Source organism: Rhodamnia argentea, chromosome 2 (assembly GCF_020921035.1).
Source record: "Rhodamnia argentea isolate NSW1041297 chromosome 2, ASM2092103v1, whole genome shotgun sequence".
Lineage (NCBI taxonomy): Eukaryota > Viridiplantae > Streptophyta > Magnoliopsida > Myrtales > Myrtaceae > Rhodamnia > Rhodamnia argentea.
In genome coordinates, this window is record NC_063151.1 from 26,519,975 (window position 1) to 26,543,689 (window position 23,715).

The 23,715-nt window shown below is 38.9% G+C and overlaps 1 protein-coding gene across 4 annotated transcripts; it reads right to left on the reverse strand.

The window, feature by feature from the left end:
- Positions 1-1,087: 1,087 nt before the first annotated feature.
- Positions 1,088-23,456, reverse strand: LOC115737541 (MMS19 nucleotide excision repair protein homolog). Of its 4 annotated transcripts, XM_030669712.2 has the most exons (20): positions 23,288-23,456; positions 22,319-22,381; positions 22,149-22,203; positions 21,779-21,876; positions 19,894-20,052; positions 19,701-19,760; positions 18,433-18,621; positions 10,744-10,797; positions 8,530-8,616; positions 7,699-8,407; positions 6,648-7,024; positions 6,243-6,316; positions 5,817-5,922; positions 4,766-5,631; positions 4,110-4,185; positions 3,874-3,985; positions 2,718-2,794; positions 1,586-1,666; positions 1,428-1,507; positions 1,088-1,335 (listed from the first exon to the last, which is right to left on the reverse strand). In XM_030669712.2, the coding sequence occupies exons 1-20, from the start codon at positions 23,357-23,359 to the stop codon at positions 1,311-1,313; spliced, it is 3,420 nt and encodes a 1,139-aa protein (XP_030525572.1). In that variant the 5' UTR covers positions 23,360-23,456; the 3' UTR covers positions 1,088-1,310. The 4 variants fall into 4 exon arrangements, 3 of the variants coding, with proteins under 3 accessions (XP_030525572.1, XP_048129953.1, XP_048129952.1); XR_007197379.1 differs by lacking the exons at positions 1,088-1,335; positions 1,428-1,507; positions 1,586-1,666 and having other exon boundaries at positions 2,773-2,794; positions 3,874-3,975; XM_048273995.1 differs by lacking the exons at positions 1,088-1,335; positions 1,428-1,507; positions 1,586-1,666; positions 2,718-2,794 and adding an exon at positions 2,801-3,159.
- Between the last annotated feature and the right edge of the window lie 259 nt (positions 23,457-23,715).

Consider the following 23,715-nt stretch of genomic DNA (forward strand, 5'->3'; position numbering starts at 1 on the left):
CCAACAATTTGATTCTCATACTGAACAGATAATATGAATATCCATAGCACATATTTCAACTCAACAACTCATAATTTATCTCGTACCGGGGCTTCGCTCGTGAACTCAAATTCGAGACATATTCTAACATAAAGGGTGTGCAATCGGATTGGATTTACTTGGAATCCAAATCGGACCATCCGAAAAATAGGTCCGGGAACCGATTCCCATTCAAACCGATCCGAGAACCAATTCTAAATTTTGAGAACCGGTTGAAATTGGGCTGGTTCTCAGGTCCAAGTACCTAAGAACTAGACCAATTTTGGAACTGATTTTTAGCAACGGTAAAAAAAAAAAAAATTTGTCTCACTTGCTTTACCTCCTCTGTTTTGGGTGGATTGCAATTTCTATTACTCATATCAAGAATTGTTGCTTATGATAGATAGTGAGTTTTATTGTTCTTCTTTTACTTTGAATCGTTTCATTCTACTCATTATTTTGTTAGAAAAAATGAAATAAATAAAAAGAAAAACATATTATCAGGTAAATCTTGGAATCGAACCCAAAAAAGGGCAGATTCCAAAATAGATTTCAAAACAAACAGGATACGTTCCAAGTTCCAAAAATTTAAAACCGATTATAACATGATCGATTTTAGGATCTAAGTCCGGAATCTACCCACTTGGTCCATGCTCACCCCTAGGATCAACTTGCTTTGTGGACCTTGGACCAAAAAAAAAAAAAACTAGCTTTATGAACCGGGCACCATCCACTTCACCGAGAGGAGTTCGTGCCCGCGATCGACTCTCGTGGACGATAGTGATCATTTGGGGTAGGCGAGTGATGTGCTCTTGGGCTTGAGATCAGCTCATTTTCTTACCCAAAGTCCCCTCTGGGCCAGGCCTTGAGTCGTTGTAATTCCCTCACGTTAGGGCCCAAATGTGAGCTACATCTCTAGCATTTTTTTTTCTCATTTTAATTTCCCCTTCACGTAGCAGTATTGGCAATCGTAGAGCTTCTAAGAAGGAAATAGCCAAACTTGGACTTTAACTCCAGATGGTAAATTTCAGTTACTCCATCTCTTAAGTCGCCACAAAAGAGTACCTGATGCATCTGAAAGGTTCAAGATATCTAAATAGAATCTACTGTCAAATATTACAATGACGCTCATCGTTTAGGGAATAATTGAGAAGGAAAATCAAATAACTACACATGCTAATTAAAAAATGTGCAAATATTTACATTCTTTCCAATTATCAATAAGGGGGTATGTGTCCAGTCGTTGGAAAAATTTAGGAAAACTGATTGTCAGCATCGAGCACTCCCAGAAACTAAGTTGTTACAGGTGATGATGACCTGTGACGGTCAAAAAAGGAGTTAAAAACCTGATGAAGCAAATATCATTGATACCAATGTCTGGCTAGACAAGTGGGTAAAAAGACACGGACCAGGCTTGCCGACATCTGACGGCTTGTAGTCGCACAGACCTCTTTGGATCATCAAGTGCCCTTGATACAGCTTGCAATACCTAGAGTAAAACAAACCTGATAGATTAATATATACATACTCATTAGACAGACATTCACAAGAAGCAAGCATAACCCACCTGTGTTCTCAAGGGGTAAATCCTAGAATGCGGCAGCATTGACATGGCAACAAGACATTGAAGTGCCGTCTCTCGAACAAGCTACGCATGCAGAAGATATATAGGAGTTATCAGTAGCAAAAGGTCAGTACAGAACACCAGATGCTTTAACCTAATTACTTATCCACAGGGAAATGGAAACAGTACAGACAAAGGTGTCTAGGTGCAAAATCACAAGCCTTTCCATTGTGCAAAGAGAGGGGGTTGCAGCCTTCCCCTTGCCTTTTTATGCAAGAAGGTTGTTTCTGATCCTAAGTGGGTAACCTTACCAATATGCGAAGGCTCAAACTCACAAGAAGCAATGAGAAAGTACTTGCACCAATACAGAGAATGATGTTGAATACAGTACAAATGACAATAAAATTACCTAAGAGCCAAAGGTTACAACATATAAGTGTCACTGCAGCAATTGCTACTCAATGTTCAGTCTTCTAAGCATCACCACTAGCTGAAAATGTCTAGCAAGAATTCAACAATATGCACATCCACGTCTGGGGACTACAACTGGATTACAGTTAGTTCCACTATCTCCCCGGATACTCGAATAACTTTATTTTCTTGATTCAGTGACTGAATCTACTTTCTGTGTATGAGCTTATAACCCCTTGTGCTATGTCCTCACCAATCTACGAAACCTGTCTCCGTCTATCAGTAGACTAAAGTCTTCCCACTGCCTGATTTGCCCCTACTGACCAGGATGACCCTCAGGCTCCATAGCCTTTTGGCGTATTACTTTAGAAACACCTATTGCTAAGGAGAAGCAAAATGTTCAAGGGTGAGTGAGAAGTGACCTCACCCATCCTCACCCGCCATTAAATGCGATTAAAAGAGACAGTGCAAATGCATGCACAGAGAACGGGCAGTGGAGCTCTTTATTAACACATGCAAGGCAAGCAGAGCAATAGTGTGATCATCTGGCGGTCACTAACTTTTAAGTAGAAAAGACAATATGGGATGAGTAAAGGAACAAGTCAAAACCTTTGCTCATTACTGGGAGTCATCTCAACTGAAAGAAAATATAATACAGAATCTAACCAACCTAAAGCAAAATCAAGCATTGAATATTTCTAAACTTTGGGGAAGAATCACACACCATCATATGGGGATAGCTAACCATCCTGGTGAGGCAATTAATAATGATATGGGCATTCTCAATGACAACCTCCTGGCCTGCAATGCAAAAGTTTAGAATTTCAATCCTAGGCAATATTTTAGCAGCTAGTAACACAAAATACAGGCTTATGGACATGGTATACATGATGATAATCATAAACAAGGATAATCCAGATGCAATAATATCTTTCTTTTTCCATCTTAAAGTTGGCTTCAGCATCGAATGGAGAAGCACAACAAGAGAAAACATCTCTAGTCTTGTCATAGCTGTTTCATAGCACCTGTAGCATCAATCTTCTGCCAGCACAGGCCCTTCCTCATGGAACCATCAATTCTGCGTCACTCGCTTAGTAGCTATGCAACTCACCTATCCCACTTCATGGCCGCCAAGGAATCCACCCATTTTCCCTCATTGTAAAAACCTTGAAATAAATATGCAACAAATGTGGACATAAACCTAATTAAGTCACTCAACTTTGTTTTTTTGCATTTCTTTTTTCTTTTAGGTTGTGTTGGGGAATGGAGTCAGGAGGCTGAAGAAATGATTTGAGATATTGGAAGAAAATTATAGACGGAGACATCTCAATAAAAACGGGATCATGATCCATGAATTTAAACTAAGTGTTACCACTCAAGAAAAAAGCTACAGAACCAATAATCCGGCAGGCACGGGAACTTTTTTGCCAAATTACTACTACTAGAAACATATGAGGACAATCTACAGAAAGGGAAGCAAAAGCATCACTTCACAAAACTCTTCCACCAACCAGTCCAGACGAACGCGATGGGTGCAGCTATTCTTCTACTCAGGGCAATCATGACATCCAAAGAAGTAAGCACTTCGCCATACCAGTCACTGAAATCTAGATAATGATGTGAACGGTCTTATATGAATCAGTACAAAATCCAGCAGGTGAACAAGTTTCCTGATCAACAATATTCATCCTGCAATACATACACGGGATATTGTATATGACATTGAAATAACACATCAACCGTTTGTCTACAAAGCATTTCCCATTAGTTATATGCCCACACAAGGCATCGAGAATCAGGACTTCCTCTCTTTATTCTCAGAGTATGAAAGAGCAGAACATTGTCAGAACTCTTACAAAGATAGATTAGGTTTCACTTACTGCTTTTGTCTGTCAATATTCCAGACAGGAGCAGCAGAAGACTGTACATCGTATCTTTGTCCAGATTATCCTTGCTGAACATCAGTAAGGCATCTAGAAGAACTGGAGTGAGCTACCAAAGGGAGAAAAATATTCTTGCTTCAGATTGTGTTTTATGATAGTATAGCATTGAAATAACTATTATATGTATGAATCTCATAAGAAATAACTAGAGCTCTGGGATCCTTGATATAAACCTTTTTTGCTTCTCCCAGGACAGCAACTAGGGGAGTCTCAGACATTATATATGCCAGAGCCCGACAAAGTACAGATCTGTATTAGGAAGAGTTTCACTTTCAGCATATAATTATCGTAGACTGTCTCAATAGTAAAGAGTGCCTCAGCCAGTTTAATCAAATGAATCAACCTAATGATAACGGCAAGACCATGATAAAAGTAGGAAATATATAATGCTTCGTAACAAAACCAACTATGGGACAAGGTAATATGAATAGTAACATGGCAGCAGTCCTGTAGCTATTCAATGATGCTCAATACACATTACACAGGGACCCAAAAGGGCATCTTGCATGCAAAAGTATAGGAGGCTTTTGCTACTCGTTCGAAAAAAGTAAGGCAGGTGACATGGCTTGAATAAGTACATATTGAGCCACAGATCTCTCCAGAATAATACAGACATGGTGAGGACAAAGCCACATCATGGCAATCTGTAACTTCGAGCTTTTTTGTGAATATAGCCCCTGGAAGATTCGTGAACGTTGTCTAACTAGAAGCTATGGCACTGAAAGAAAGCACATGGAAGGGCCTCCACCATTTTGATAATGATGGAGGAAAGAATCACACAATTAGGAAATGAGAATACTTAAGGGGAAATTGAGAAGGGAAATTGTACCTTTGAAACAATGAATCAGATTTAATGATCAATGCTTGAAGCATGGGCATCATAGTTGAGAAAAACCGCTGCTTGTAGAGAGGTCGTATATTTGCATGGTATCTTCGACTTAAACAAACTTCTGAATCACTCATCATGATATGAAATGCATCTGCAACATAGGTCATGACAGAAGAAGATACATCCTGCTCACAATTTTCCTGTCCAGAATCTTGTCTTAAGTGTCTCCCACCTTTGGACGACAAACACTCCAGAAGTATCATAACAATATCTTTAACCTTTTCATGACCACGCATCAACAAACCTTTTCCTATCCATGCTAATCCAACAATGGCATTTATTTGAAGCAGTCTACTGTTTGAAGCACCAAAACACAAATCTGCTAAATTCATTGTGCTTTTATCCCCTATACCCATAGAGATTCCATAAGCGCTATCCGCATGGCTAATACTTGTGTTGAAAATTATATCCATTGCCTCATCCAAAGTACTTTGGCCATTGGCTTTTGAACCGAATTTGTTCACCAAAGAGCCCAGTGCCTGTGCTGATGGAACATGCCCCTTGAGGAGCATTTCCATGAATAGCCACAGTGTAGCTCTCACATCAGGAAGGCGAGTCTGGGGATGTATTGCCATTATTACGGATGCAAATAGAGAGAGAACCCATCTGTCTCTGATAGATAGTTTTAGCTCATGAGAAATATCCAACCCCCTCATTTCAACGTGATTGACAGCAGATTCATTCCATGAAAAGAAATGGCATGATGAAACAACTGCGTAAGCCTTCTGGACAATTGCATTATGGCTTGTCTCTGAGCAATTTGAAACGGCAAACTTCATAGTTTTCATGGTTGCCTCAAAAATATCCTAAACAAATGCAGCAGATTAGTCTCAATTTTGCAACAAAAAACTCTCAAAACCAGTGTACAGCAGCCACAGTCAACAGTCTGGCATTCGGAAGATACTTGCAGATGCTTTTGCTTCAATAACTCTATAAGAAAACAAGCCAGAGGGGATAAGATTGCAGATTAAGAAAACAATATACAGCTTACCTTTTCTTCCGTCCTTGTACTGAAATGCTTGCAGCATTCTATTTGGTTCCATATATTGATCACAAACAGATGAAGAACTTCATCAAAACCTTCTGAGTTGTTTATCCTAAAGTCGATAGATTGCGGGCATCAGAAAGTGCATAAGGAGTTAAAGGAAAGAGGTGACTGAAGCCATGCTCGGGTCAGCAGTTTGATTGATGGAAGCAGGTTAAAGGAACTGATAAGTATCAACCACCAACAAATCTATTCGGAAAAGGGAACCGTAATTTTATCCAAGGGAAGGAGAATAGAAGAGCAGGAGACAGTAGACAGCTAGTTCAAAGAGAGTAGGAATATTTGACGACACTAGAAACTTTTAAAAGGGACAGGAATTCTAACAGATAGAGAAACTTCATTAAGTAGCATACGTAAGAGTACGTTGTGTACCATGGAAGAACCTTATTGGTGTAGCATTCCAAAAGCCGAACTGTGTTTTCAGCTGGCCCCATGTATCCATTGACCTGCCCAAACCGAATGTTCAATTAACTTAAAGTATACTTGCTAGGCAGGCATTTAACCATCAATTGGAAGATAAAAACAACAGCAAAGAGAGACACTTCTTTAGTTGCAAGAGTAATTGGATTCCAACCCTGACGAATATGTTAGACTTTTCCAGATGCTCACTAAAAGACTACGACTATTAGCAGAAAACCACAATCTACAGCAGTCCATCTTAGCATTGACAACTACCCAATCACTAGACACATATCCATAACTTCACGGAAGAAACTTAAAGACCTTCTTTATTCAAGAATCATCTGTCTACTAAATGATGATCAGATGAATACTCACATAAAGATCTGATAAATTAGTGAATATGGCTTCTTCTAGTCTTGGAACAACTTTTAGCATATAGTTTCTTCCACTCATGCCAACCTCAGAAACAGCCTCCAGTTTGCGAGAGTAAGGCATCATACATTTAGCTGCAGTCAATAATGAACCAATCTTCTCAACAACAACCATATAGGATATCTCTTTCTTGGACTCGTGGTATTTCTCTATGTATGAGCCAACATTGACAAGTGCCTTCAAAGCCAGGTTCCATGAAAGAGTGCCCTGGAAATTCTCAGTGATAATTGAGACGAGTGCTGTCAAAATGTACTCCAACAAGGACTCTGGCATGGATAGAAAACTTCCAGGGAATGTGGCCAAAATTTGCAAGCCTTTAACTGCATAAACCATTGGAATTAGAAAAGAAACACAGTGAAAGTAATTAATGGTCTTTTTTTTTACAGATACATATTCATTAATAGAGAACGATGTTCATGTACATTAGGAACATACAAAAAGAAGAAAAAATAATTGATAAGGCAGCACTAATTCATAAGAGTCAAAAACTTGAAGTCCATGAATACCTAAAATCAGCAAAAATGGGGACCAAGAGAAGATTCAAATAGATCCCACCAGAGAGGGCAACAATGAAGCAAATAATAAACCATGACCGACAATACCCTTGTATGTTCACATTAGATACTCCATCTCTGTTCTGGAATACTTACCACAGTTTTAAGGTGTTTAAGGAATAGAAGAAAAAACCAGAAATCAGAATTCTCTGGCAGAGTTTTGACAAGCTTCCATAAAATCGAGTCAATCCATCACAAGGATCATGAGATTCGAATAGATCCGTTTTGTGATCCATGAGAGCAAGATTTGCCTCATATGTTCATGCCATCAAATATTTGTAACAAGGAATATTTTGTTTCGAATGAGAAGGTTAACTTTGCAGCCCACAGCATCGAAACTTAACTAAAACTTAGAAGGAAGATGTCATTTTTCTCAAATGGCAGAAAGACCAAGAAAATTCTAATAGAGAGGACAATAGTGTACCGAATAAAATATTTACCTCCAAGGAAAACGTCTGCCATGGATGTCTCATTGCCCCTCCCCACGTAAGAAATAAAATCTCTAGCTAGTGAAGCTGAAAACCTCTCAAGCATGCAGCAAAATGTTTCGTGTGTTGGAAAAGATGCCACTTGAGCAGAGCCCACAGTCAAGTCTCTGCATGCCTCAAGAACTATGACACTGAGGTAAAGAGCCCCAAAATTAAGTGTTCCGGAAACTGCATGCTTGCCACTGGGAGACATATTGTCAGAGGGCTTGAGGATGGAAATCCCCAGAGTATTCATCAGACAGGGAAAGAAACTTTCAAATATCCGGTTGCATGAGAAAACAGTACTTCTTGCAGCAGTAGCCAAGATGCAACCAACTCCATGTATTTTCCGCTTACTTTGCAAGGAAATATTACTGAAGTTCATATAGCTATTGATGTTGTCGAAAATCAGATTTATATCCTCATCATTAACAATCAAATTTAAGAATAGGACACTGTTTTGCATAAAAAGCTTCTCCAGAACTGTTAAAGCCTCTTTTGCAATGTCATCATCTGAAAATCCAATGCCATCAACAGATTCACAGTCAAAGCTTAAAACAGGCTCTTGAGATGAAGAAAAGACAATATTTCTCAATGATGACCAGATTGCCACAGCGTGTTTTTCCATCCTGTCTGCACCATACTTTAACGTACAATGGCTGAGATACTTTAAAGCATCAATCTGCAAGCAAATGGAGTTCAAATTTTACACAGTGACCACAGTAAAGACTAAGAAAATAGGCACAATCATAAAATAGCTCCATTGCTGGATAAATTGTTATAACAAGATCGAGAGGTTCTAACCTTCGCCAGTGGAAGAGAAGAAGAAAGTTTTTCGAGAAGCAATGGTATTGCAAATGGCTCAAAAAGTGGTGTAGAAGTGAATGCAAACTGTATAGTAAAAACAAGTTAATATAGATGTTAGAGAACATACTAAACATACAAGTGTCTGAGAAGCTTAATTAATCCACCACAATACTTTAACAGATTATATGCCACCTTCTGAAATGCTGCGTAGGTTCGGATACCTAACGTGGTCTAAGTGCTCTAAGCAAGACTCAGCTAGTTTTAAGAATACACAGCACATGTCAAAGATTGACCATTAACTTTGTTTAACAATCAAATCCTCTCTCTCCATCAGATGCTTCACCTATTTAATTTTGCCAAAGCAATGGTAGGATGTATGCTTGCAACTAAATGTCAATAGTTCGATCGTACTCTGCAAAGGTTACTCAAATCCTCTAGTCCCACAGTAAAAATGAGCATCAAGAAAGATACCTTATGTTCTAATGGAAAAGACCTTTTCCCGTTTATATTCTCAAGATCTATCATTGTTTTCGCAAGTCTCATAAGTTCTCTGCATTGGTTCTACACCTTTAGTGACAATAGGATGTGGTTAGTCTCTATTGTGCTTCATTAAATGCATTATAATGGAACTTTACAAATTATTTGAATTTATTGACCTTCTCTCCAGAGTATATCAAATCTCATACTAGATTGAGTGGTAAATTTCCATCACTTCACATGATTTATATAATTCACTTCACTAAAATTCAAACATATATTTAAGTGCGATGCCCTGGCAAAGCTCAATGTCATAAGAAAGTCACAAAGAAACATTGTAGAATCCCCTAATACAATTAAATATTTTCAATTCGTAACCCAAATAGCCAAACACCTGCAAATTTTGATCAAGATGCCTCCTAATTTCACAACATGTCTCTGCAAAACTTTAGTATAGGGTCATTAAAAGTTAGTCTATAAATACTATAGTCACGGCTACTCATTGAGTGACCACGTTCCAAACATAAGAAATCATCTAGTAATACTGTGGGCTCATCCACCTTTCATAGGATCATTCTTTTTAATTAAAAATCTCGAAGATGCTCGGTATTTGATGCATGACCACTTTTCATTGACACTGATATCAACCAACAGCAAGACATAGGTAGAAATATAGCTTCCAAAGGTGCTCAAAATACTACCTCAACCACAACAGTCACTTTTTCCAGTCCACAAACTTATATGTTAGACAATTCTATCTATTCGAGTAGGCATTTCGGTTTGAAAAACTAAATACGCAGATCATGCACATTAGAACTTCAACCAATCACCTTTTATGGTAGTTTGTAGTGCATCCTAACATTGTTTCCCCTCTTTACAAATATTATCACGATATTGCGCAGCAGCTCCTCTTTATTGAAATTTTTATGGATGCATTTCTCTTCGAAGAGCTTTACAATGGCATATAGCAACATTGCCCTGCCATGCTGGGACTGCGACAAGTCCACATTGTAATTTAAAGCCCAAAACCAAGCATCTGATGGAAATCATTCTCATGAAGTGTGGGCATAAATTCAAGACGAACAACATAAAACAGGTAAAAATATAAGGAAATCATCATGGTCATGATTCCCCTACCGAATATACTTCAAGGTGCACAAAGTCTCAAAGACTAATCACCTGGCCACTAGCAACTCATAGGCACAGTGGACAAAACTCTGAGGTTGCTATTCATGAAAATGAGTGAATAATCAACTGGCAGATGAAAACAAAATTTAATGATAGTGCTTATATTGTCTCTGGCTATCCTTCCAGGTTCTTTTCTTCATGTTTAAATACTCACTCAAGTAAATATACAAAGCCAAAAATAAAAAAGATAAGAGAAGGGACGCATGCTAACAATTTCAAGACAAACTGAACATGGCCAATGTTGTCAGGCCCAAATAACTTTAACTTGAATTTGCTCAGGATTTAAAGATTCTCCCGACCATCCAAGGCATGAAATCATTGGTTTCAGCAAAGCAATGTAATGCCAGGATTGCCATAATGTCATCAATGATTTTACACTGAAGGCGCTACCTAGTTGTTACTGCATCTGTGCATGTAGGGAGAGAGAGGACAAGATAACTCATAGCTCTACAAGCAATAACTCATTATAGCACTGATAGACTCTTGAAACAAATCAAATTTCACGTTTATGGAATGGCAGAAAAGAGTATGCAATGTAGTGCGTACCATTAATGCCCGGGAAAGCTCATCCCTCGTGACATCTACGTCCTCGCCTTTTGGCTGGATTTGGGAAAACACGAGAAGAATCTATGCATCAGCCAAGTAACATGCAAATTGCTTGGAAATATTACAATGCATTAAGTGTTACACAGACTATTGCTTTGAAACATTACAATGCATTAAGTGTTAGACAGACTAAAAGTCGCTTTCCCTCTCACGAACAATGACGGCATGTTATTCATGTGATATCCCCATGGCACAACGGTATGGAGAATATGCAACAGCTAGCATATTCTTTGCTCCTTTCTACCGCTAATAAAGCTCAAAATGAGGTTAGTGCTCATCCGACTCAAGACAAGAGGATACGGTCAATTAGATTCATCAAATTAGTTGTAAGCCAAATGAACCACAAAAGAATAAATTCTTCCTCAAATTGCGAATGCCAATTTGGTTCAACTTTGGAAATGGGCTTTGGAGAAATACAAATACCTTTAGCTTAAGGGGCTTTGGGGAAATGCAAATGGCATTTGATAAAAAAATCCTTTGAAAAACAGCTTTGAGCCAACTACTATTTGGCAAAACAAATTTGCAAAGGTACTTTCTACCATATTTATTTAAATAACAAGATGTTAAGAGAAAAAAACTGAACTGAATGTTTGGTTAGGTCAATGTGACCCCAAGTCATCTATTTATAATAAAGCCAAAAGGCCAAGAATTACAATATTACCATTATTGCTATTATTCAGAAATAATAAAGAAAATAGACAAATATGCCCCCATCAACCAAATACTCTCAACACACCCTAAAGTTAGAGCATAAATATCACACATGCCCAACTTGACTAAAACAGGATGAAACGATTTACTCCCTAGTCCTTTAGTGAACACATCAGTAAGTTGGTCACCGGACTAAACAAAGGGTATGCAAATTAATCCACTCTCCAACTTCTCCTTGATAATGTATTTGTTAATCTTCACATGTTTTGTACGGTCATGTTGTACGGGATTATGAGCAATACTAATGGCGGCTTTGTTATCACAATATAACATCATAGGAAGATGAACGGATACACCAAGATCTTCAAGTAATCCTTTAAGCCATAATAGCTCACAAACTCCTTGTGCCTCCACACGAAACTCGCTTCAAGCACTAGACCAAGAAACCACATTCTACTTTTTGTTGCGTCAAGTCATAAGATTCCCTCCTAAGAAAGTACAATACCCGGAAATAGACTTTCGATCTGGAGATCCAACCCAATTAGCATCTATATAAGCTTCAACCTTCAAGCCATCATGAAGAGATAAAAGAATCCCTTTCCCAGGAGCAGATTTCAAATACCGAAGGATCCAAAGAACATTCATATAAGTAGAGTATGATCATGCATAAATTGACTCGCCAAGCTCACAACAAAAGCAATATCGGGTCGGGTGTGGGACAAATAAATCAGCTTGTCCACTAACCGTTGATAACAACCCTTGTCCTTTGGATCACCATGTTTTTCTCGAAAACGAGTATTGGCCTCAATAGGCGTATCGGAGGGGTGACATCCCAATAACCCAACTTTTGTCAAAAGATCAAGGACATACTTACTTTGGGATAGAAAGATACCCTTTGAAGATCGGGCAACTTCAATCCCAAGAAAGTACCGAAGCTTTCCAAGATCTTTTATCTCTAACTTTTGTCCGAAAAACTTCTTCAATCAGTTGATCTCATCACTATCATTCCCTGTGACAACAATATCATCTACATAGACAATGAGAATAGTAATTTTAGCACCTGATTTCTTCACAAACAAAGTGTGATCAACATTGCTCTATTTATACCCAATAGAAAACATAGCTCTCTGAAACCTACCAAACCAGGCTCGAGGTGACTACTTTAAACCATAAAGTGCACGTTTCAGCTTGCACATTTTACCTTGAGTTTTGTCACAAGAAAAACCCGGAAGAATCTCCATATACACCTCCTCTTCTAACTCTCCATGAAAAAAGGCATTCTTCACATCTAACTGCTGAAGATCCCATCCCTAGTTAACAACACATGAAAGCAATACTCGAACAATATTCAACTTGGCAACAGGAGCAAAGGTTTCTTGATAGTCAATCCCAAAAGTCTAAGTAAATCCCTTTGCCACTAACCATGCTTTATATCTATCCACAATACCATCCATCTTTTGTTTGACTACAAACACCCACTTACATCCTACCGATTGTTTCCCAAGAGGAAGAACAACAAGATCCCACATGTCATTTTTCTTCAAGGCATACATCTCTTCCACCATTGCTGCCTTCCACTTCTCATCTACAAAAGCTTCCCGCCAATTTTGTGAAATAGAAACGGAAGATAGAGAAGACACAAAAGTACGATAAGAGCTAGACAAAGAGTCATATGAGACAAATTGGGATATAGAATGTTGAGTACAAGTTATAGTACCCTTTCGAAGTGCAATAGGAAGATCAAAAAAAGAAACCATACCGGGAGTAATAGAATCCGAATTCGGAGATGATGATTGAACAGGCAATGTATCGGTGGTCTTAACCTGCTTGTTGGTAGTGGGCTTCCTACGATGATATGTCTTCAATGTCTTGATACTATCCATAATTTGCCTAACGGGAGGAGGAGTACACTCCCCCTGAAGTGGTTGATTTGTTATCTCCCCTTATGGTATCGTACTATCCTCTTCTCATGTTGCATTGTTCTCCTCTCGTAAAGGAGGAGAACCATCAGAGACTATCGGAGAAGTAGGGTAAGTAATATCCATAGGAACATCTAGAGTAGGGAACACCTCTACACTGGGACACTCCCTCCGAAGAGGTGGAGCTGAATAATAGGAATTAGACTCGTGAAAAACCACATCCATAGATACAATGGTGTGCCTAGAAGAAGGATGATAACACTTATAACTCTTCCGAGTAGGTGAATACCCAAGAAAACTGCAGCGGAGACTACGGGATTCCAACTTACTCTTAGAGGTGATGTTACGAGTATAACAAACACAACCAAAAATTTTTGGCGCAAGAATAAAAGTTGATGATCCCAAAGAAACATCAATAGGTGTGCGAAAATCAAGAATTCTCGTAGGCATTCGATTTATTAAAAAGGCAGCGGTTAAGATACCATCGCTCCAATATTGAGCTAAGACATGGCGGGCAAACATAAGAGACCTAGCGACCTCTAACAAATGTCGATTCTTTCTTTCAGCAACCCCATTTTATGCAAGGGTCTCAACACAACCGGGTCGATGAACAATGCCATGATCGGATAGATATCATTGAAACTGGCCCTCAATGTATTTAGCGCCATTGTCACCGCGAAGAATTTTCAAAGTGACATTGAACCGAGTCTGGACCATTTTGTGAAAATTTTGAAAACAGAAAAAAAACGTTAGTCTTATATTTCAACAAATAAACCCAAGTTGTACAAGAATGACAATAGATAAAAGTGACAAACATTCGGTGACCGGAAATAAAAGTATGCTGGGAAGGACCCCACACATCAGTATGAATCACATGAAAAGGGAAACGACTTTTATTATTTGAAGATGAATATGTTGAACGAGTTTGTTTAGCCAAAACACAAGCTTCACAAAAAAACTCATCTTTATTACAAGTTGAAACGAGACAAGGAAAAACTTTTTCCAAAGTTCTTAAAGGGGGATGGCCTAATCTGCAATGCCATTGATGAAGATATGTCAATGCTGAATTAACTTGATGAGGCGTAGAAGACAAAGTTGAAGTAGAAACCCCACTACCCTTGAGCAGATAAAGACCACCATCCGATCTACCATGTCCAATCTCCTCCGTCACCGGATCCTGGAAAACACAATAAGGAGGAAAAAAGGTTACTTTACAATTTACGTCTCGAGTCAAACTACCGATAAAAAGGAGATTTGTAGAGAATGATGGACTATGTAAAACAGAAGACAAGCAAAGAGTGGAGGAACAATTGATAACCCCTTTTTCCAGCAATGGAAGAAAGGGTTCCATCGCCTACGTAACCTTTTTTTTTGGTCCAAAGCTACGTAACCTTGTCTCTACCGAAAATAGGGGTATATTGAAGAAAGAGACTAGAAGAACCTGTCATGTGATTTGAAGCCCTTGTATCAATAATCCATGGGCTAGAAACAACAGATGTATTAAACCCCCCAAATAAGATACCTAAAGTGGCTAGGTTTGAAGTAAAAGGACAAGATGAATTAGCAACCGTGGAGGAGGCAGTAGCATTAGAAGCTTTCGGTAGACGTCAAAATGCCTGAATTTCTTCCCCGGGATAAACCGATATCGTAGTAGGTGCAGCGGGAACAATTTCAATATGATTTTCCTTGTTTTTTGCCTTTCTTTGTGCTCTTTTTGCCTCAAAATCCGCAGGTTCTCCATGTAATTTCCAGCAGGTAGCCCTAGTATGATACTGCCTATGACAATGTTCACACTTGACCACCTCCTTAAGAGGCATCATCATAATGAAAGGGTGAACTAGATTTGGCAATAGAGCCGATCTTGGTTTGTAGAGCAGATCGATCAACAAAGGGATGAAGCATTGTTGTCCTACGGCTTACTTCAAAGTGAACTAGGGCATAGGACTGTTCTAGAGTAGGGAATGGAGACCGGCTAAGGACTTGAACACGTATCTAATCATATTCAACATTTAATCCCGCCAAGAAATCATAAACTCTGATCTTGTCCACATGCCTCTTGTAGGCAACAACGTCCGCATCATTGGTTGGGTGATATCCAGAATAATGATCTAGCTCTTGCCACAAACTCCAAAGCTCAAGATAATATTGAGATATAGTCATCTTCTTCTGAGTGGTGTCATGAACCCTTTTCCAAAGTTCATACACCCGTGCATCATTCCCGAGTTGACCATAAGTATCCCTTGCAACTGTCCAAATTTGTGTTGCAGTATCAAGAAGCAAATATCCTTTGGGAATATGTGGCTGCACCAAGTTAAGCAAAATGGACATTATCAAAGAGTCATTCGAGATCCACTTTTCCTAAGTAGTACCTCAAGATCGCAGAAGTGCCGTTGATATGTCCCGCAGGCCCGCGGCCTACAATGGTCAAGAATGTCGATCGAGACCATATCAAATAATTTGCGCCGCCAAGCTTCACAAGAATCACAGCAAAAGTAATATAATCTATACAACCATCTCCAAGAGGTGTAGAGCCCGAATGCTAAGACATTGTGTCTTAGAAGTCGACTCGAAAAGTTTGAAAGGAATAATCAAACTACCAAAAACTTTCGAGAAAAGGACAAAAACTTGGAACGAAGTCCTCTGGTAGTAGTCTGAATTTGTCCTCCAAAAATCAACCAAATCGGATCAAGGGAAGGCAAAAAATCGATTTTTTTCAGGGTTTTGAAAACCAGAAAAAGGAATCGATAATTCTGATTTTTCCCACGGAATCTGAAAAAATATGATAGTCCACGAACCGCAATACTTTGGTCTTCACAACAAGATAATTGTAGGCCGGCGGCACGGTAGAAACAATTTCAAATAAGATCCAAAAAATCGCAGAAGAGGATGAACCACCAATCGCAAATTACAATGAAGCTGTAATTTATCTCATAGAGGTGAGATTTAGGGCAGACACTAAATTCAAAGAATCACCTCATAAGTGCTGCCCTACGTTGTGAAAGAGAGCAAAGAAGTAGATGAGAAGGAACTGCGGTGAGAGAGGGCGAAGGCCAGAAGAGAGAAAAGAACGCTTGCATAGAGAAGAAATTAGGGTTAAGGTTTCAGTTCAACCCTTGCTTGATTAGGTCAATGTCACCCCAAGTTATCTATTTATAATAAAGCCAAAAGGACAAGAATTACAATATTGTCCTTATTGCTGTTATTCAGAAAATAATAAAGAAAATAGACAAATATGCCCCATAGGCCAAATACTCTCAACACAAGATAACAGAAAAAAAGAAAATCCAAACCCCACAGTTATGGTTGAGCCAAGCCGGATCCGGCTGATGGCCGTAGGCCGAGGCCGCCGTGGGTCGAGTGAACCCCGGTGAGGGCCACCCGTGGTCGCGCGACCACCAACAACCGTTACCCGGGCTCACGGCCGAGGGTCATGCGCCCGGCGAGGGCTGCCCTAGGGTTGGCCCACCCCTAAAGCCATCACCTGGGGTCCCACAATGCCCCGCGGCCGTCACTTGGGTCGCACGACCCTGGAGACGTCACCCGGGTGGCGCAAGCCTGGAGACATCACCGTGGTCGCGCGACCCGTGTAACGGTCGCCGGGCGTCGCGGGACCCCAACCGACGGCCGCTGGGGGTTGCCCCACCCTTGGCGGCCTCTGGCCACAAACCGGGCTGGCCAATGGCCATAACGTAGGGTTTGGATTTTTTTATTTAAAAAATAATATAAACAATATGAGAGGCAAAATTGGAATTTGAAAAAATAAATGAGGATAGGTTTGGAAAAAAAAAATCATAGCTCAGCATTTCAAGGCCAATTTTCATCCCAAAGCCCCTTGAGAACGGATGCCAAACGCCCCGCATTTTCTCCAAGTGGCCTTGGGATTCCAATGGGCTTTGGAAAAGCTGAACAAAACCCACCCTAAGTATGTTTCCTCTCATGCTTGACAAAGTTTACTGTTAACCAATTAGAGCCACGTACAGTATTTACCAGGTCAACCTAGAATAAGCTACATTAATCAACCTGATACAACGTGAACAGCCAACCTATGATCACAATCTCATTGAAAAAATAAAAAAAAGCCAATTTCACAGTGAAGTTAAAAGAAGAAATCGTCAAGATGACCAAGCAAATTCTATTCTGCAGAGAACAGTCTATAGCGCCTAAAATTTCATATCGAGTTCTCTAAACTCAGTGACCAATGGAAGGTTGGTGTAGTGGTGCCAAGCTTGCTATGCCAGGGGAATTGCTCGGGTAGAAAGAATGAAAGTACACTGGAAATAGTTTTTTGCAATGATTAATGAAGTTTAATCTGCTCCACGGCTCAGATTATTATATGATTATCCTATATTAACTAAACAGTAAATTACAGAGCCAAATATGTACATGGTTCCTCTTAGTTTAGCTGATACTACTAAGTTACATGCAGATTTGGTGTTCAATCAGACAATATGAAAAGTGCGTATCTCTATGCATGAAAACAAAGACGTCCATTGGCCATTTATCTACACACAAAAAATCCACATGCTTTTAGCTAGAAATCAGCTATGAGTGAACTGTATTAAAGCCCATTCCTTTTTGGAAATTGTTGGATAAAAATATATATGATGAGTGCAGAACCAGGACTTAAGATTTTGGCTGTTGATCAAATAAGGACTTAAAGGTTTTATTAAAGTCAATTGAGCATTTAAGGTCCTAAAAAAACCCCCAATTCTCTCAAGCTCACCATCGGTGGAATTCAGGCGTCCGCGTAGCTCCCGCAAAAATTTGGTCATTTGCCATGTGTTAATTCCGATGCCTAAATTCCACCAATATCGAGCTCGAGACCTGATTGTCACTTTTTCAATACCTTAATTCCTCAATTGACCAAAACAAAACCTTAAATCCTCAATTCACCAACCGTCAAAACATAAAAACATATACACTAAAGCAAAATGCAAGGGTTCAACTAGAAGGATGTTTCAGATTGATAATGAATTAAAGGATATGAGGCACCTTTCAAAATAAAGCCAAGAATCTTCAAGTAAACTAATATCCTAAGCACAGTCGACATAAAACTTACATGTGTGAAATGGATTGGGAAGTAGCGGCCCAATGTGTCAAATATCTCCCCAACTATGCCATCAGAAGGACCATATAAATCTGGAAATAGGCGCATCGCAAGTTCAACAATATGAAATGCCACTAGTAAGCATTGAGGGTCCTTTTCATAATCAACAGCTTCACATATTGCATAAAAGATTTCATTGCCCTAGATTGCAAACAGAATACGAGTGACTGATACGACAGGATTATATATCAAGGACATTAAAAACCCAACTAAAATGTAAGGAACGGATGTACATAGGAGAGATCAATCAATATGGCATTAATGCACTAGAACAAAACAGGCAGATTTATGCATACACAATTAGAAGATGCCAAAAGCACATAAGCGCACACACAGAAGCTGCAATAAGCCTCAGGAAATAATTGTCAATAATAGTGTACACCAATTCACTAAAATTGTTTATCTAATGACATTGCATCATAAACCAGTGTTAGTTTAGTTTTTCAAAAACGCATCAGATAGATGGTAGTAAACAGCTTTTAATATAAGATTTAGCACCTTTGGCATTTCTCATTACTGAAATAGCATCATAATGAAGTTTATGTCCTAAAGTATAATAGCCCATAAGTTGGGATTGGTACACCCAATAAAAGAAGCAAATGTTTGTAAGAAGGAATCTTTTTGGAAAAGAAAGGAAATGCGTCTTCATTATTACATATGTAAGCTCTATACAGCTTGCAACACGACGCAATGTGGAATAATATTAAATTGTATTATCTAGGCGGCGTTGCATAAGAAACAACATTTTGTAACATCAAATGAAACAGAATAGGTTTGCTTATAAATGTAATCCCCGTAACTCATGGCATAGCAAAAGAGAGGTAAAAGAATTGATGTCACTAGTTGGGCACCTATAACATCTAAACTTTTAAGACAAGAAACACCAAACCAGGCATTTCAACCCGAATCACACAATGACAAGATTCCAGCGGTCCTGAAAAATGTTGATTTATAAAGGTTCTGATGGACCAACAGAGATTATTGTCAAGTATTCAAGTTCACTTCGCCTTATATCATACTGAACTCAATTAAGTTCAAGATGAAAGGCCTACTTTTGGTCATCATTGAGATGATTATATACCGCTTGGACAAAAATATTTGCAGGTATTTTACCTCTTAGCTTCTTCATCAATAAATGAAGATGGAAAAAATGCACAGATACTATGAACCAACCGTATGTTACAGAGAATTGTTTGAGGAAACTTGGATGAGAATGATACCACTGAAACAATGGCATCTGGATAATTTTCCAGCAGGCACTCCAGAAGTTCAAAGCAAAGCTGCAATATAGATACGTAAAACCAAGTAAGCAAGACTCCAGAAAAAAGCTGAACATTGAGAAAGAAAATGCTTTACTACTTTTATTTGGCCAAGAATTTTCAGATGTTCAAACAATTAGACGTGAACACCCACCATTCTATCATGCTGTGCCAAGGACTGGACATGTAGATTATGCACATATGACTTCGTAACAGCCAATGCATCAGAAATTGTTACTATGCCCACTCCATCCTTTCTCCGCATCAAAGCCAAGCAACCAACAAGTGCACCTCGCAAAGCTTTCCAATCCGCCTGATACAAGTATGATTTACTTTTCTTCTGACTACAAATTGTTTTATACAGAAATAAGAGAAACATATATAAACAGCCAAAAGAGAATAGGAAAACAACCACAGACCACGATTGGCATTTCCAAAACTAAGCATGAATATGTCCTTTAGTTCTCCCTCTATGATCCCAATGCCACCAGAAATGCAAATTTTGGACAACCATGCTTCCTATGGTTTATGGACAGCAATCTTTTTATCTCTCTCCCACACTATATTAATGCCACCAGCTTTTAGAACAACACATCTAGCGAAGCTTTGTGCTACTAAAACTTAAAGAAATGAGATAATATAATTGATACTAATATTTGACCCCACGCATTCCAAAAACTCACATTCAGTAAATTTACCACAATTTTCAACCAAGTCCTGCAATATAGCATATTCAATGGATTTTTTACAAGCTCCTACACCTTCCGCCTCTCCGCCCTCCCCCCAGCCCTCCCCCTCCCTTTCACCAAAAAAAAACAAAAAGAAGAAGAAGAAGAAGGAGAGAACGAAGGCTTTCCCAAGCATCCTCTCACTATGAATCAGCAACTCTTTTTATGTGGCATAGCCATTCAAACAAGTTAATCAATATAGACATCAATCTAGTAGTGTAAATCTTTTTCTTTAAACTAGACTAGTCTCGTGTCCAATTGGAATCGGAAGTTAAGTTAAACAGGTCGTACCAACAGTCAGATCACCTCTTGGTAGTCCAATCAGTCAGACTATGGTTAAATTTTTGTGACATCAGACTAGTTATTTTACACATAAGATATGCCATACAGTGATGTGCCCAACATATTAGCCCAGTGGTCTTGCCAGCACACTTATTATGACCAATGCGTCCCAGTTACGATTCCACCAACTAGCCCATGCAGCCTAGTTTGATTGTTTTGTTGCCCGTTGCAGATATGCAAGGCAATTGCAAAGCAGAACTCCAACCAATGTAGAATCTCCAAATACATCAAAAATCAAGGTTAGAGGCGTCATACCTATCTCACCCCCATCTCCATGAAAAGCCAAAATGACAAACCCCAAACTTAAAACTGGGCTGATCCAATTCCAAACTGGTCAGACCAGTGATTAAACAAGATGAAGTCAACACTGAACTCAGCTCACCCGATTAACCAGACTAAACCACCAAGCAAATCCTATTTCAGCCAATCCAACTAGGTAACTCGAGCCAGTCTGAAGTTGTCAGTCAAGAATGACAAATATGTTGTACAGTTGATCTCGTCATCTCAAGTATAAGATGACAATATCTAAACAACAACTAAATTTATGATCTGTTCTTTTCAAAAATCTGACTTTCTTTCAGCAAAAGTTCCTCTGGAACAAACAACCAAAAAAGAAATGTCCGGCAAACTATTAATTAATCCATTTTGCTAAAAAGAGTTATTACAATTTGCTCCAGTTAAACCTCCAACAATTTCTTCAATCAATCTCTATTGATCCAAATTACAGGGAACAATGCACATTCAGGCGTTACTAAAGTGGAACGATGATGAAAGATCCATGCAAACCTTGCCTGTTACATCTTTGATTTTCCAGAACCCACTTCCAAAGCAGAATAAAAGTTGGAAATAAGGAGAAAGGGAAGAAAACAAAATGGATTCTGATAAACAAAGATGAAATATGATCCTAAGTAAAAGTATCACAACGACATTCTTCAGTATTTCCTGTATACAAGAAAGTCCTTTGCTCACCAGTCTATCTGCAAAGAATATTATCAAGCTATGGATAGTGGATGTGTCCAAAGGCTTCGATGAGAGACAGTCCAGCGATTCCGCTAGGAGAAGGATACCTGAAGATCGAGACCGCGCTTAAGATAGCTTGTTTCAAATTTGGATGTGAAATGAAATACAAAAAATAATGATGCACTAGTTCGCTCAGCGATGAGATTTGCAAAAGGAGTCAAAACGCTTCAAATGACTAAATTCACCACCAACTTGCATGCTGATCCACTTTTTATGCACAAGCTTACACAAAATTGTAAAAATTGACAAGAATAACCCAGGAATAAGAAAGAAAACAATTATGTTAGCAATTTATCATGTTAAAGTCACTGAAATATACCTCTACAGCGAATAACACTATCTGTACTTGTCAAATACAAGCCCATTTCTCTGACCTATAACAGGAAAAATGGAGAGCATTAGCCAAACAAACCAAAAAAGGTAAAAGGATTCAGGTTATAGAGTAACTTGCGTTTCTCCTTTATGGAGAGAATCTGAAAGGGAGGTTACCAGTATCTCTATAGGTAGGAGATTCTTCTTCAAAAGGGAAGTGATTGCCCGTAAACTTGCCACCTGTTGCAGGATAATAAGAAAACTAACAGAAGGAAAAAGCATAAAGAAAACTGTATGGACAAATATACTCCATGATATCTCCATTTTTTTCTTTCTTTTCATTTCTTATAGAGGATTCATCACACAGTTCATTGAAACTGTCAGGGGAATTCAGACGTAGAGTCTAGACAGGTTTTCCAGCTTTTATTTTTGCTTTCTTTCACTGTGAAACATATTATTCATTCAAGTTCTACTCTATTGTTACAAATAAGTTTTGGACATTGTCTTCACGTCTATATGTATGCTCTCCTTTTGTTGCTGAATTTTGAATGTTAAAGCCATTCATGAACTCTCATTCTTCTTCTCATTTATAACACAATATTTAAAACCGAGCACTGTTATTCTGCATTTATCTAGAAAACCAGCAACCAACAAGTTTAGGAAGAAATTATTTCCCAAAACAAACCAGACCCAATTTCTCAATCCAAAAACGAAAATATAGGTGCTCAAGGAGACATAAATTATTTCTCTGACAGCAATCACAAACTACAAAACAAAGCAAACGTCTAAGAACTCCCAGTTCCCATCAAAATCCCTTGTCGCCACACTAAAAGTCAGTCCTCGGGCCGGCTCACTGTACATAATTGCCAATAAATTTTCAAACTTTTAATCCTCTTGCATGGTACATTTATTTACAAGAGCAATTAGACTCGTAAAATCCGTACTCACTCGCCTTAGTGAACTAATTATGCCAAAGAAGCGAGTCTTAGACAGTCTACACTCAATTTGGAAACTTTACATGGTTTTGCACCTCACTACAACTATTAAACTTTCTGTATCTTTCCTAATCGGCATCCACAGGGCACGGACAACAGATCAATGAACCGGAATCCAACTGAACGAAGCTAGAGAGACAGAGCAACTAACCTGCTCACTCGGAGAGCGAGAAGTGTCAACGTATGATTCAATGTGACGAGTCAGCTCACTGAGTTCTGCCATGGGCGAGAGAGCGAGAGAGAGTTAGGGCTTTAGCTTGAGAGGGAAACGGTGAGTGCGTTTATGACGTTTCAGGAAGCAAGGCGCTGAAGATGGCGACGCAAGAGCGAGAGCAGCAGGTCTGTTAGAAGGTTCTATTTGCACTTCGGTCCCTGTGGATTCGCATATTTCTGCAATTCCCCATTTGGTTGTTTTTATTTTCGGTTCTCGGGTTGTGTGCCCAGTGTTTACAGTTGCACCCTTGTTTTTTTTTTTAAAATTAATATCACGAAAAATCTTAAACCGATGCATCCGTAATAAATTTATCTCAAACTATTTTTTAACCACGAAAAATCCAAATCGGTACACCTGTAGTAAAT